Source organism: Saccostrea echinata, unplaced genomic scaffold, assembly GCF_033153115.1.
Source record: "Saccostrea echinata isolate AGI-Se365-2 ecotype Australia unplaced genomic scaffold, CSIRO_AGI_Sech_v1 ptg000009l, whole genome shotgun sequence".
Lineage (NCBI taxonomy): Eukaryota > Metazoa > Mollusca > Bivalvia > Ostreida > Ostreidae > Saccostrea > Saccostrea echinata.
Window position 1 is genome coordinate 8942866 of NW_026889758.1, and position 15605 is coordinate 8958470.

The window sequence follows — 15605 nt, forward strand, 5'->3', positions numbered from 1 at the left end:
TGGGTAAATTGATTATATGATTACAAAGAGTACTTTAACCTCAGATAACAGAGTCTAGCTATCAGGGTCAAGGTTGGGGGTAGGTTGGTCGTAAATTGAAAACACAGAACACCTTTGAAAAATTTCGTCTTTGCTGATACATATCTAACTTACAAACTTATTGCATGATTATAATTTACACTTAACCTTTTAACAAACTTGTACAATGCATGGCTACTTGCTCGTGTCCCAAGGTAAGGCCAAGCTGGCCATATATTGAAAGTACATTACATCTTTGAAAATCTCTTCTTTATCAGTGGCCTTCGAGAAGGTAATTGTTTGCAGGATTATGGAGGACAACTTTCCCTCTATAAAAAATATAAAACCCATTACACCTGCGTCCAACCTGCAGGATTTGGGTGGTCTTTTATCAAAATTTAGTATACCTTTCCTTTAGCGTTTCATGTAAAATGTTTGTCAAATGAGTCTAGAGTTCCAGTTTCGGGTGGGGATAAATTGGTTATAATAGCAATAGGGTCCCAGTCAAATCAAAGGATTTGTAAATTTTTTTGATAATTTTATAGGTGCCTTCACTTCGGACGATTCGTCCAACACGGATAGAAAGTCAGAAATGGATTTCCAGTACAAAGACAGCCATTCTTCTGAATGTGCCACAAAGTCGTCGTCCTCCTCTTCTCCAGCAGACAATGACGTGGGTTCGGTTGTTCTGTTTGGTGTTCCTATAGTTTGCCTGTATGTTGAAAGCAAAGAACGGCTCTGTCTGGCCCAGATATCAAATACTTTACTCAGGAACTTTAGTTATAACGAGATCCACAACCGCAGAGTTGCGCTTGGAATCACCTGTCTACAATGCACGCCTGTACAACTAGAGATATTACGACGAACAGGCGCAATGCCAGTGTCATCCAGGCGCTGTGGTCTGATCACTAAGAGGGAGGCTGAGAGGTTAGTAAGGTCGTTCGTAGAGGAAATACCTCCACCTAAACTTCCGGAGAACTTTTCATTCAAGGTTTACCATACCTGTGGTTGGGGATGTCAAGGCATGTTTCTGCCTTCTAGATACAATAGTTCTCGTGCTAAGTGCATTAAGTGCTCGTTCTGCAATTCTTTCTTTTCTCCAAACAAATTTATATTCCATTACCATAAGACACCGTCAGCAAGTTATCGCCACCCTGACGCGGCAAACTTTAACTCATGGAGACGCCATCTTCTTCTGAGTGATCCTTCTCCAACTGATTCTCTCCAACATGCCTGGGAGGATGTAAAGTCAATGTTCAATGGTGGTTGCCGTAAGCGCACTACTCAACACAGTCTCGGTCCATCAACATCTTCAAACTCCTCGCCAATACCAATCGGTCAGTTCAACCAATGTTCATATGATCATTTGCAGTCGGTGCCTTCAGGAGTAAACCAATTCAACAGATATATTGGATCTGGCATGATGGAAACTGACACTCAAGAAAGACCAATGACACACTCGTCTTTCCAGTCCAGTTACCCCAGCAATGTGATTGGTCCTTATGGCGATATCCTTCGTTCTCTTAGCATGCATTACAATCCCTGGTGGAAATCTATGTATCTCACAGGTCAGCCCTATTCTCCCTGTAATTCGGTACCCCTCCCGATCAACATGTCCTGTATTAACTACCCACCAATGATTCTTGCTTCTCCAAACAATTCCAGTCGGCCCTCAACGGAGGAGGACGCAAAGTATCCGGGAAACCCCGCTCTACCGAGAGTAACGAAAAGTGAAGAGAAGAGGCTTGCTATACAAACGACAGGAGAGAGGATACAAACTGATGCCGCGATCAGCATACCAAGCAATGGGAATCAGTTTATAGGGGCAGGAAAATCTAGTTCTACTTCAACAGGGATAGATGATGGGAACCTTATCAACAAATCAAAGGTAAAATGTAATCAATGAGATTTGTTTCCTTCTAATGAATACCTTATTTGAGAGTGAGACAAAAATATAGATGAGTCATTTTATGCAAAACAGATTGTCTAAAATCCAACGGCCAAATGTACAATGAAAAGGATGAAGATAACGAACAGTGATCAATCTGGAAAAAAGTACGAACACTACAATTCTTTGAACAGGGCATAAAACACGGAGTCCCGTAAAGTCCAGAGGTGGGATCAGGTGCCTAGGAGGAGTAAGCATCCCCTGTCGACCGGTCACACCCGCCAAGAGCCCTATGTAATGATCAGGTAGACGGAATATTCTGTAGTCTTACTTAGTATATAATTGGATGAAATATGTCAATGAAAATACGACCCAATGAGTTGTACGAGGTTGTCAGGTAAAATCGTGGTCGCGTTTTAATGAATAATGATGTGCGCACTAAGCTGAAAATTTCAGTAATGTTCATTTATCATATTTGAGTACATTTTCATTCTTTTTATAAAATATAGAAAAAATATATTAATTCAATACATTTGAATGTGCATAGAGCATGATCATACGGCGCAGGATAAAAAATTTAGTGTTTTGTCAGAGAATATGCCAGTAATATATATAAATAAAAGTATGAAATAGAAAAGGTGGCGGTAAATTTTATCATATTTAGGTCACTATCTATTATGTGGTCAAATTTCAAGGCAACTGCTTAATTTTAGGCAAATTTCCTAGCATTTGAAATGGGAAAAGTGGTTAACACCAGGCCCGTAGCAACGGTTTTAAAATGGACCATCGTCTAATTTTTTGGTACATTTTTTTATCAAATACTTGAGTTTGCCAGAGTTCGACCTTACATCAGCAAAAGTGAAGGGGGGGGAGGGGCAAGAGGCATCTACATGAAAATTTACTCATTAAAACTACAGCAAAAGACTATACTCTGATAAAAGGGGGCAACCCCCCCCCCCCCCGGCCCCCGCGTTTTTCGAGCCTGATTACACCACACACGAAAAATTGCGACTTTTGATGTCGGTACATATTTGCTAACAGAGTCATTGTTACACACCAAAGAATTTATAGGAAATGCTGACTTTTAAGTGATTTGACCAACTAAAGTTGGTATAGTGATAAGGAAAGATTTGCTGCTCTTCATTCTCTGAAAGATAATTCTGTTTTTTTTTTTTTTTTAACTTTCTATTATTAGTAACAATTTAACATTGAATTAATGAAATAGAGAACATTTTTCAATCCTCAATTAGATTGATCAAATTAATCTGTTACACAAAAGAAAATTAAAATTACTTCTGTATACGAATGTTATTTCATGGCGCTTACCAATAAGTGGTTATACTAAAATGATAGACGAGACGAACTAAAACACAAAAATATAATGCACGTTATCTTTATGGCCTTTATTTTGATTTGTCTATGTTCAGTTTTTATGGTAATCTCCTATTAGGATTTCTTATCTTCGTGCAATTAGCCACAGTTTGATATCTCCTTTACTTTCTGTCAAGACAAAAAAAGAACAAACATTAAATCTATCCTAATCAGTCGTTACAGAACGTGTACCTGAAGCTACAAAATATTAAATTAAAATACGAAACAAAATAAAATATCTGAAACTTTCCCTGATAAATAAAAGTGGAGTGAAAGCTAATTTAATCAGTTTTTACGAGTAATAACAAAAGAGCTGGTTTTGTTCTTTGGTTTCATCAGGTGTATTCAATTTCAAGATGGAAATGAATTTTCTGTATCAGACGCCCGATTACATTCGCCGCTGATATGTTCTCCGTCGGTAGAAAGGACCATTATGACTCAATTAATATTTTTTTCTTTGTTAGTGTGATAAATAAATCTGATTAAATTCTTGGTATGTTTCCGACTGCTTGAATTAATTTCTGTGCTTGCTGTATTCTATGAGGAGTGACTGATCTCTCCATGCATCTAAAAAGAAAAATATCATATTGTGGCCGTAGCACTCTCCTTCAAAATGGACACTTGGTGTATCAAATAAACACTGTAAGTGCTTGCGATGTGACCTTCCAAACAACTTGTTTGAAAAAAATTCAGTAATTCGTTTTACAGTTATAAATACGATATACATAAATATTGTCGTGTGTTAATTCAAATTTCCTGATTTACAAATAAATAAAACACCGAATGTTGGTCCAGTCCAAAAAACTAAAAAGTTGTAAGCGTGCTGTTACATATGATAGAAATACGTTGTGAATAGGTTCAATAACAAATAAACGTACGACTTTTCAACTCTGTATACAACCATTCCCAACGATAAATTAAAGTCCAGGCTTTTGACATCATTGACAGCTGCTTTTTCAATAAAATGAATCTCGTAAATTTACTTACCTTGTCATTGGTCATTTGCAAAGTTATTTTGTTAAAAAACATTCTGATTGTACACACAAGTACTCTGAAGTTGACATTAAAAAGATGCTCGAGTTTCTGATTGACAATATCTATGTGGTGTTTGGAGACCAGGTCTTCCAACAATCTGTTGGAATTTCCATGGGTACCAGTTGGGCCCCGTTGTTACCAGACCTTTTTTGTATTCATATGAAGCAGAATTTATTCAAAATCTGATAGATGAGGAAAAGAAATCTCTTGCTGTGGCCTTCAACTCGACATTTAGATATATTGACGACGTATTATCAATTAGCAATTATAGTTATTTCCATTCATATGTCGACACGATATATCTTTTTCAGCTTGACATAAAAGATACCACAGAGTCTAACACATCTGTTCATATTAGGATATTTTACTAGAAAAAGACGTTGATGGTAATCTTACAACAAAGCTTTATGATAAACGTGATGACTTTAACTTTTCAATCGTCAACTTCCCTTACTTACGCAGTAATATACCCTTATCACCTGCATATGGGGTATATATCTCTCAGTTAATTCGATACGCAAGGGCATGCTCTACGTATGAACAGTTTCTAAAACGAGGTAAGTTAATAACAAATAAGTTGATGAAACAAAAATATCAACAGTCTCGTTTAAAGTCATCATTTCATAAGTTCTTTGGTCAATACAATCAATACAATGACCTTGTCAGCAAATACAATCTATCATTAAGTCATATGCCGACTGACGTTTTTCATACTAATTGTTGAGTCATTATTTACACACTGAATTGGCGACGGATTTTTACGTTATTTCCCGATCATGACAAGGAGCACAAGGTGTGACCGGTCGGCAGGGGATGCTCACTCCTCTATGGCACCTGATCCCACCTTTTTGGAGGTTTTTGTTTGCTCTGCTCCCGATTTGTATTGTTTTAATGGACTTTAAGCTTGAAAACTGTTCGTTATCTCCATACTTTGTATTTTATTGTTAAACCTAAACTCCGAAGCTATTCACTACACTAATATTGAAATTTGGAGGCATAAGAACTATGATACGGTGTATATTGCAGAGTTCAACAGACGGCAAAGTTAAGGGGGAACAAACCAAATCAAGAACCTCGGATGAAAATTGCACTGGTAGGATTGTATGCATAATCTGTTTGGTAAAAATTTTCAGAAGTTTCTTAATTCGACATTTTAGATACGTATATTTAAATATTATGAATTTATTTCATATATTTATCATTGTTTTCCTTGTTTGGTAAAAATTAGTGTAACTGAATCTTACCATCATATTTATTTGCTTTTCTAGAACAAACCAAAGACCTTTTGCCAACTGATGGTATGGATATTTCAGCGTATTCTATAGGTAAAATTGTATTGCTACCATCCTGAAAATATTGTTAACTGCTTTTCATAACCCTTATTTACGTTGATACTTCACTGTTCTACAGATCAGCTTCGAGAGTTGCTACTGAAGTCTAGATCGGAGAAATGTGGAACCATGAACTGAAATCATCACTGTCTGTGTGAATTAGTCTCATACACAGTCTATGTAAAGAATAATTGTTGACAAAACTTAATATTTGTAGCGTTATCCAATTTTCTACCTTTACACTTTTAAAAGTCTCACTGGAAAGATTAAGCGCAATTGAATTACTCAGAAATGTTCATTTTTCTGTGTAAAAATATTAATTTGTTATTAAGCGCCACATACTTGAATCCTCGGGGATTATTATCCATTTATGAAATAAATAACATAATTGGTTTCCGGAGAAAATTGGATAACGTCTAATGTCGTGCCCAGCTATCCTTTTAACGCATTTAAATAATTAATTCTATTACATGTTTGTCAAATGATTATACCCCATCATTGAAGTTGTATTGACTGTATGGTGAATGTTAATATTTGTCAAAGTGTCTAATGGTTTCAGTTTTAATTAAATAGATAACTCATTAATGCAAAAGTGTTGTTCCCCGGAGCTCTGATCTAATACACAAATATTAATACTGTCAATTCTCTGGGACCTCTCGTATACCAAGGAATCAAAGATGGAACACTCTGTGGAGAGTATTAACGTTGTTTTACTAATAGAATGATTTTTGAAATAAGATACAAACTTCATAGCCAAAGAAAATTAGAACATATGAAATAGATTCAATTTATAATTTAACGGTTTATTTGGTAAGCGTTTTATTTATTCATATATAAATACTTTGATTAAATTCCAAGATTAATTCAGATATTACTGAACTTGATGTTGCACCATTTACTTCATTTACAAAGTCCAGCAAGATTACACAAACAAAGGATTTCCTCAATTCACTTTATGCACGTTTCAACTTCATCTGAACCTTCTTTAAGGAATATTTTTCAGAATCTTTCCATGTAAACCACACGACTCCGTCACTACTTTTTGCCTGCGCATGTGTATACCAACCCTTGTGGTAAACTCCATTGAGGTTACTAAGGTAACAAGAATCAAACCACCAACCAGCTCTGTTTTCCGCGGCACAGTTGCGCATGTTCAGGTCATTATCAGTGTCCTCAGTACTAAACTTCATCCCACTGTGGTAAGTTAGTGAATCACCGGCATTTCCAGTATAACCGGAAACGCGAAGTGTATACTGATTACTTTGGTCCTCTACTTGGAATTTAGAGTATTCGGCCCATCCGGACTTTCCCTCCCAGTCCTCTATCATAATCAACAGACCATATTTCCTTTGCTTAGTAATTAAATATATTAATTCGTTTCCCAGCCAGAAGTCGCCATATAGACTGCCGAATCCGAATTTATATTCTAACCAACTTCTGTCGAAACTCTGAAGTCCGTCCTCGCGTCTTTGAAACACAACAAAATTTCCATCAAAAAAGTCGCAGTAAACATTGAAAGGGTACAAAGAACCTTGAGGTTGTATTCTGTAAACACCGTTTGTAGAATGACCAGAGGTCAGAACATCGTCACAATCTGAAAGTAAAAGCGAGTATCGCGGATAAATGTTTGGCAAAGCAAAAAAAGCTAGTAAACCTACGTCTATAGAAACGGAATCTACAGAAATACTTAACTTATATACAATGTAGTTACCAACTTTCAAAAGAGCATCAACATTGATCTAAAAAAAAAAAGCATTCTAGTTACCTGACGGATACATCCGGTTTATATCTGGAGTTTTCATAGGAACAGCACTGTTATTTTGAATCGCCGCTGTCAAAACGATTTTCTCTACTGCTCTTGTCAAGGAACTTGCGTTTAATTTATATGTATCAAGTTGTTTTTCGATGTCGCCGACTTTTGTGGAAATCTTCTTAAGCTCCGTTCTCATTTGTGCATCGTCTTTGGTTGATACAATTTGTTTAAGTGTATCAAAATTTGAATTTAAAATCCTAACTGTTTGTGAACTATGGTCTAGTGAAGCTTTGAAATTGTTCACTGATTTCTTTAAAATTGCAGTGGTGTCTTGTAAATGTTTGGTAAGATTGGTAACATCGTTATGGTCTCGTTTCAGGTAGGCTATTTCCTTGTGAATATCAAACATGTCTCTTTTAATCATAATCCACTCGGATTTTAAATCACTGACGGACGCGCGAAGTGTGTTTAACGTCACATGACCATTATCTTCTAGTGCCCTCTCTTGTTTCAATCTCGACTTCCGGCCTGACCTCCTTAACAACTTGCTTTCTAATTGTGTTAAACGTCGAGCAAAATTATTAAGTCGCAAATTTAAGTCGCCAAGTTGAAATGATTCATTATTGGCAGCTTTTTCTTTCTGTTCATTTAGTTTTGATTTAATCAACTCTAATTCAAGTTGATTGGATTTATTTTGCATACACTTCAGCTCCTGAAGGTCGGCATGTTTAAGTTTCAAGATTTCCAAATCAACATACGAGGACAAATTCGAAATTTTCAATTCTATCACTTGTAATCTACTCTGAGTGTCCCTATCGGGGTACCAAACATCAAAGTTGTACGAGCAGGAATCGGCGTTTGTCGTAACACTCAAACAAATCACAAAGACGCTTGTTGCGTATAGTCCAGAATAAACATTCATCATGCTTCTCTCTCCAGGAAATGACTTCTTCTGGTCGGCTTATGGACTTGTTACTGTGATTAAAACATCATTTTGCAAGAGTGATGCAAAACATCATTGAACTCTCTTGAATCAATCACTTCCCCTAATATCAATTCTCCAATTTTACGGGAAGATTTTTACATCAGTTCGGCGGTCGATAGTCCACAGTGTAACGCCAAGTAATGGTCCTGTTATGGATTTTTTTCTGAAGGTGCTCTAAGATTCTAAAAGTCACGCAGGAAAACATGAGGGCCTTTAATTTCAAACGCATTGGTCTTGATAATTTTTGCGATTGTTGAGAATTGATAAAATATTCAAGAGACATCTGTATTGTATTTTGCTTGGAATTCCAATGGTCCGTGTATGATCAGTGAATCAGAATCGATGACCCGGAATGCGGACACAGAGCTCAACCTCTTGAGAGCAACCTTTTTATCATATGGGTTGAAAACAACTGTAACTAAGATGCATTACAATTTCTTGCTCTCTGAATTATTGACAAGGTCGTTGAAAAATACGTACTGCAATAATTAAATACTGTATTAGGAGATGTGGCGTATAAAAAAAGGAATTCACACGCAAAAACAGTTTGCAAACATTTTTTTTTTTATTCAGAGAACATTTTGAGCTTCTCTAACAAAACGCAATTTATTCGTTAATGTACTGTATATAATCTTTTACTTTCTCAGTATCACTTAATACAACTTGCCAATGAACACAACATATATCTGGGTGTCCTATTTTCTTAATATTTTTATTATCCGTTTATTTCATACTTATTTTCATTAATTTGTCTCGTTTGGGAAAGAGGGGGGGGGGGGGTAAATCAAAAATAAATTACATAATTATATACAGTTTTTCAATTTACAAACAATATATTTTTAGGAAATCTATGTAGTTAGTTCTTTCTTCTGAAAAACCTGGGTGACATTCCTGATTTTCTGTTAAAAGAGAAAGTTTCTTATCCGGGCGAGCTTCCTAGAAACAAACAAGAAAAAAATCACGATAAAACAATTTTCTTTCTTTTTGTAGAGGAAGAAACATTAGAATACGAAATTGTGGAGTATATTTTATGTTTGTAAACTATTTACAGTGCTTTTTATCTGGAGTCAATGGCCCATGGTCCAATTTTAGACAGATTTGGGACATCAGAAAGATCTAACATGAAAATGCTTTGTAAAAAAAATAAGCATTTCTAAAATCAAATTGATTCAATGGCACGTTTCTACATCTGACTTGAGGACTTTCTTCGAAATTATCTAGAGGAGGTGTCGAATTGAAGTCATTATCCTGTTATTTGATATATCAATATAGGTAATTTTCAAGATTCAAGAAAGTTAAAATTGACAAATTTAGCCTAAAGCATAGAGTTTGTCACTTATAGTTCTTACTTCTCGCCTTTTCCCCACAAATTACAGTTCATAGCTCGCCATATTGGAGAACATGATAGCTTTCAACTCAGTAATTGAATATGATTAAAAAATGTTGTTTTTTGAAATAAGGAAATCGAAGCTTTTAATAAAGTACGAAAACATTACATAGCCAATATCGTGGATATAACACCTTGGACGCTTGGTTATTTTTGCAAAGTTCTGGAAAAAAATATTCTTGTATCCTTAGGGAAGATGATCAAATGTCGGTTCTTTGTCTGAGAAAGGAAGGATTTTAATTTAGTTTAACTTTGATTTGCTTGCATTAGATGAGGCGTCTTTTCAATATTCTACAGTGTAGGTGTTATTTTTTGCAGTAGCCTTTAACAATTTTCATTCCTTCTCCTGCTTTCATCTACATACTTTCATTAATGTTGCTTGAATGTTCCAATCGGTCCACTTGCCCCCTTGGCTTTTTTTTAAATTGCTAAATTTTGAGTTTGTATTGTTTACAGTTTTAACATATAAGCAACACATTGTCTGTCTATGTGTCTGTCTGTATTATATTAATCTTGCCATTGCCTTGTAGTTGATTGATGAATACTAAGATATTCTAGCCATTTTTCGACATTAAAAAGCCTCTATGGTTAGATATTGAAGTTTATGGCTGTTTTGTGAACTGGGGTTACTTTTTTCAACATATTATATTAGATGTAATATAATTATTGTAAACTGACATTAAGGATCTAAGGATAAATATTACAAGCCAACAAAAAAAAATGCATTGATACACACACACACACCCTCACACACACACCCTCTCTCACACACACACACACACACCTACACACACCCCCTCACACACACACACACACACACACACACACACACACATATATATATATATATATATATATATATATATATATATATATATATATATATATATATAATGACTGTTCTAGAATAAAAATGACGTGAATAATAAGTTCCTAAAATATAAAGAAATCATAGATTTTCATTGGAGTTCAAATATGCGACTTTGTGCAATTTTCTATATTATAATCCAATTTTTATATTTTATGACATAATTAAAAATCTTACAAAACTTTCTACACTTACTCTTTCAAACATTATTCAAGTTATCTATAACATAAATCTATAGGTAATATGTATAGTACTGATTTCTTAAAAGTTTGTGTTACCGGTATTTATCCTTAAAACCAAGTTCAAAAGGCAGAGATAATTTGCTTAACTCTATTTACTGGCAATGATTTTACATATGATTCTAGCCTGGCGCTTTCTGGGGAATATTTTCGGAAAGGAAAACCAATATCTATACTTCAAAGGACGCGTGAACAGAGTATACAGAAAAACTTGTGTTCTAAATATAAATATATGATTTTCTAGGGGTCTTGTGTTCGGATCAGTTAGAATTTTTCTTGGAATACTCGCTGTTCTTGTGTTAAATGCTTGGGTATCGGATGCTGCGAAGCATTTCTATTAGTATAAGGCAAAGTGACTATGAGCGACTTTTGCATGCGATCATGAAAGGGTTCGTCCAGGCATTAAGGAGAACGAATCACAAGTATTTCAAAGAACTACTATTTTGCTCTGAAAAATATGTCAAACATTCTTCTTCATTCTTACCGAAATTCCGATCCCATTATATCTTCCATTACGATAGCAGGGATTTTCTACTCTAGGCATTTGCTTTAGAATTCCAGGATGTTGAACAGTCCACGACCCCATACATCGAGTATTATGCCATTTTGATAATAACTCTTCAAAGAATTATTTTTAGATCTAGTGATTATAAAAAAAAAAATAAGTCATCGAATGCATAGAAGAACAGACAGACAGAAGGATTTAGACAAAATAATAGGAGGAATAAAAGGAAAAACAATTCATTTAACAAATGTATTAACCGGAGTATTCTATAAAGTGACTTTTTTCTGCAAAAACAAAGGTATGATGTGCCTGTTAGTTCCGAATTCTTTTATTCAAAGACAACCTCCTCTGATAGGATAATTTAGAGATAAGTTCTCTTAAAGGCCCAGACAGATATAACTTAATGGTCCATTAGGTATGTGTAAGACTCTACTGTGATGCAGATATTGTATTACCATTCTGTATGGTGCTACTAGATCTATTGATAAAGATTTTTCAAGGACATAAAAGCGATGCATACAGAATTGCAAGGATCATATTTAAAAAGGAAGGAAAACATTATAATAAATGGTTTCCACGTTTTTTTTAAACTGGCCGAGAAATAGATAAATGAAATTGCTAAAACACAGTACAGAACTCTGTATCAAGTGTAATACAGAGGGTTGATTTGACTGATTATATGACTGATTGATTGTTTGACTGATTGATTGTTTGACTGATTGATTATATGACTGATTGATTGTTTGACTGATTGATTGTTTGACTGATTGATTGTTTGACTAATTGATTCTACATGTATGACTGATTGATTATATGACTGATTGATTGCCTGAAAATTCTATCCAGTGTTTTGGTCATTATTTTTTAAAGTTAGTGAGAGGGTGTTTGATGGTGCTTAAATTATAATATTTTCTAATTCACAAGTTCAAATCAAAAAATTTATAAAATAAAACTAAAACATCTATATACATGAAGGATGAGCTCGCAAGCACGAGTGCAACAGATTACGACAATAAAGAATGCATTGATGACATGAAAAAAAAATCTGTCCAAACTTATATAAGACCCTTGATACCTTGTGCTTTAGTAAATGCTGTTTTAAAGAATTAGAACCTTTACAATACGAAATCGATCTAATTATATATACTCATTTGAGCATACACTGATATCAGCCTTTTCTAAATATCTCCTAGTCAGCAATAGGACAATAAGCAATAGGACTAAAACCACTCTGATTCTACACACAAGCACTCTGAAGTTGATATTAAAAGGATGTTGGAGTTTCTCATTCACATTATTTATGTAGTCTTCGTAAACGAAGATTTCCAACAAACTGTTGGAATTTCAATGGGCACTAATTGTGCTCCTTTATCAGCTGCCCTGTTTTTATATTCTTATGAAGCAGAATTTATTCAAAAACTTCTACACGAGAAGAGGAAAACACTAGTTGTGGCCTTCAATTCGACATTCAGATATATCGAAGATGTTTTATCAATTAACAATAGTTAATAGTTGACAATGGTTATTTTCATTGTCTCCCAACTTATTCGCTACTTAAGAGCTTGCTCTGAGTACGATCAATTTCTAAAGCGAGCAGGCTACTCACTGATAAGCTGATGTTACAGGGTTTTCAACGGCCTCGTTTAAAGTCAGCATTTCGTAAACTTTATGGTCATTTATAATGTCCTTGTTAGCAAATATAACCCATCACTGGGTCTTATTTTGGCTGATTTTTTTCATACTGATTGTTAGGCCTTTTATAGAATACATTATTTTGAAAAGCCACTTGAAAAGTTTCTGTACTTCATCAAATTAGCAGTTTCTGTACTTATAAAAAAAACCCAGTCATTGCCAGCTTCATCAAGATACTAGCACTTACATGTACAAATCTTGAAAAGACCTTGTCTATAAAACGTTATTCAAGTCCATGCTAGCTTCATCAAGATACTTACGGATCTTAAGTTGAAAGTACCATATCTGAATAATACGACATCCCAGACCATGCCACCTTCATCAAGATACTGATAAATCTTGAAAAGGCCATGTCCGCATAATACATCAACGATATTCGACCTTGCTAACTTCATCAAGTTAGCATATCTTGAAAAGGGCATATTTACATTGTACCTAACAGATGAAAACACGAAAGTAGATTTTTGCAGCTTTATCAAGAAAGATATATTGAAATGGCCATGCCTACGAATGTTCAAAACAAAATCTTACAGCCAATACTTTCTAATTGAAATGATCTAAACCGAACAGGCTATTCATATCAATTCCGTGACGAAATACGTTTTGGTTAGGTACAACTTATAGAACATCAATAGTACCTCATATCTATATCAAACAACAATGTCTTAAAAGGGAACAGTCATATGCTGACTGACGTTTTTCCTACTTATTGTCAGGCCATTATTTACACACCGAATTGTCGAGAGAATTTTCCGTTATTTACCAACCATGACAAGGAGCACACGGCGGATGTGACCGGCCGGCAGGGGATGCTCGCTCCTTCATGGCACCTGATCCTACCTCTGATGATTTTGGAGGCCCGTGTTTGCTCTGAGTTGTATTGTTTTAATGGACTTTGAGCTTGGATACTGTTCGTTATCTCCATATATCATTTTTCATGCTTTTCACAGAGGAAAAACAATATGTCAATTATTATCTATTATTTCCATGTTCACCTTTACAAATATTTGTTAAATAAACGAAGAAATCTAGGTTTCTTTAAGGCGATTTGCTTATGCATGTCTTTGTTGTACTACCAGTGAATACAAATGTCAGGTGGATTCCCTGGCTAAAGACAAAAGACACGGATCTTCACGCGTATTATGATGTAAAAAACCAGAAGTTTCTGATGAGACTGTAGCTCTACTGGTCTGTACATATACATGTAAGAAAGAAAAAGTAGCACTTGGATTTGAAACTTTGCAACATACAGCAATAAATAGAATTATGTATCTTAATGTAGTCTACTTGTGTGCCAAGTTATATTGAAATCAAACAAAAACTGTAGCAGGAGTATTATTTTAAAAGGAATTTCACAGAAATTTCTATTTTTAGTAACCATTGCAACACCGTTCATCAAAATCAAAAACTAATTCACTGAATTATGTATCTTAATGTAGTCTACTTGTATGCCAAATCATATTGAAATCAGACCAAAACTGTGGGAGGAGTAGCATTTTAAAGGAATTTCACAGAAATTTCTATTTCTAGTAACCATGGCACCACCGTTCATAAAAAACTAATGCACTGAATTATGTATCTTAGTAAAGTCTACTTGTATGCCAAATCATATTGAAATCAGACCAAAACTGTGGGAGGAGTAGCTTTTTAAAGGAATTTCACAGAAATTTCTATTTCAAGTAACCATGGCAACACCGTTCATCGAAATCAAAACCGATGCACTAAATTATGTATCTTAGTGTAGTTTATTTGTGTGCCAAGTTATATTGAAATCAGACCAAAACTGTAGGAGAAGTAGCGTTTTGAAAAATTGTTTACAGACAGACAGGCGGACGACGGACACCTTACTATCGCATAAGCTCTTCTGGCTCCGGGGCCATAAAACATAGACGAGCTCACTTTTGATCTCAGTCTCACTTTTACTCAAGGAATTAATAGTAGAAAAGTGAGACTGAGATCAAAAGTGAGCTCATCTGGCCCCGGAGCCTGGTCTCTGACCAGTAGAGCTAAAAACCCTGTTGGCCATTTAAACTCTGAAGTGCATTAGAAATGCTGCTCATTCTCCTTATCCTTAAAGTAAAGTGGTTATTTACGTAGTGACGTCGATTGCCGCCTTACTGGCTTTGCAAAACATTCCGAACGTGGTGTAGACTACCTTTTATAATGTACAATATAAAAAATTGAATTTCAACTCAATAAAGTAATAACCCTTTCCTTTTTAAAAGCATGAAACAGACTGTTGCAATTTCCTGATAACTGCGATTTTATTTATAAAACCGGTTCAACCCTTAAAACTTTGAATAGGTCAACCAAGACAACGTGTCTTGAATTTAAATCACAATAACATTAGCAAGTATGATAAGGGTTCCCTTAGCTCTGCTAAATAATAAATGTTTGATCACCCTACAAAGTAGGTTAATAGCAGGAACTATCCAACTATTTTCTAAATGCTGAGATTTTTAGAAAGCGTCAACAACTTCAGAACTTGGATACCAAAACAATGGATTAGATCTCAGCAATTTAGCATTGTGAA

General features: G+C 35.0%; 2 protein-coding genes across 2 annotated transcripts; one reads left to right on the top strand and one right to left on the bottom strand.

Annotated features, from left to right (window-relative positions):
• Positions 1-205: 205 nt before the first annotated feature.
• On the top strand, positions 206-5781 carry LOC133181538 (uncharacterized). Its single transcript, XM_061316024.1, has 5 exons — positions 206-233; positions 564-1906; positions 5339-5405; positions 5581-5637; positions 5723-5781. The coding sequence occupies exons 1-5, from the start codon at positions 206-208 to the stop codon at positions 5779-5781; spliced, it is 1554 nt and encodes a 517-aa protein (XP_061172008.1).
• A 642-nt stretch (positions 5782-6423) lies between these two features.
• LOC133181730 (angiopoietin-related protein 7-like) lies at positions 6424-8458 on the bottom strand. Its single transcript, XM_061316303.1, has 2 exons — positions 7409-8458; positions 6424-7237 (listed from the first exon to the last, which is right to left on the bottom strand). Exons 1-2 carry the CDS (start codon positions 8319-8321, stop codon positions 6597-6599), a joined length of 1554 nt encoding a protein of 517 aa, XP_061172287.1. The 5' UTR covers positions 8322-8458; the 3' UTR covers positions 6424-6596.
• Positions 8459-15605: the final 7147 nt, after the last annotated feature.

Bases quoted from the DNA above. Each gene is read 5' to 3' on its own strand.
- LOC133181538 (XM_061316024.1), top strand. From the start codon at position 206: ATGCATGGCTACTTGCTCGTGTCCCAAG. The intron at 234-563 runs GTAAGGCCAAGC...ATAATTTTATAG, and splicing joins CTACTTGCTCGTGTCCCAAG to GTGCCTTCACTTCGGACGAT. The intron at 5,406-5,580 runs GTAGGATTGTAT...TTGCTTTTCTAG, and splicing joins CTCGGATGAAAATTGCACTG to AACAAACCAAAGACCTTTTG.
- LOC133181730 (XM_061316303.1), bottom strand. From the start codon at position 8,321: ATGATGAATGTTTATTCTGGACTATACGCAACAAGCGTCTTTGTGATT. The intron at 7,238-7,408 runs GTAACTAGAATG...TTTTACTTTCAG, and splicing joins AAACCGGATGTATCCGTCAG to ATTGTGACGATGTTCTGACC.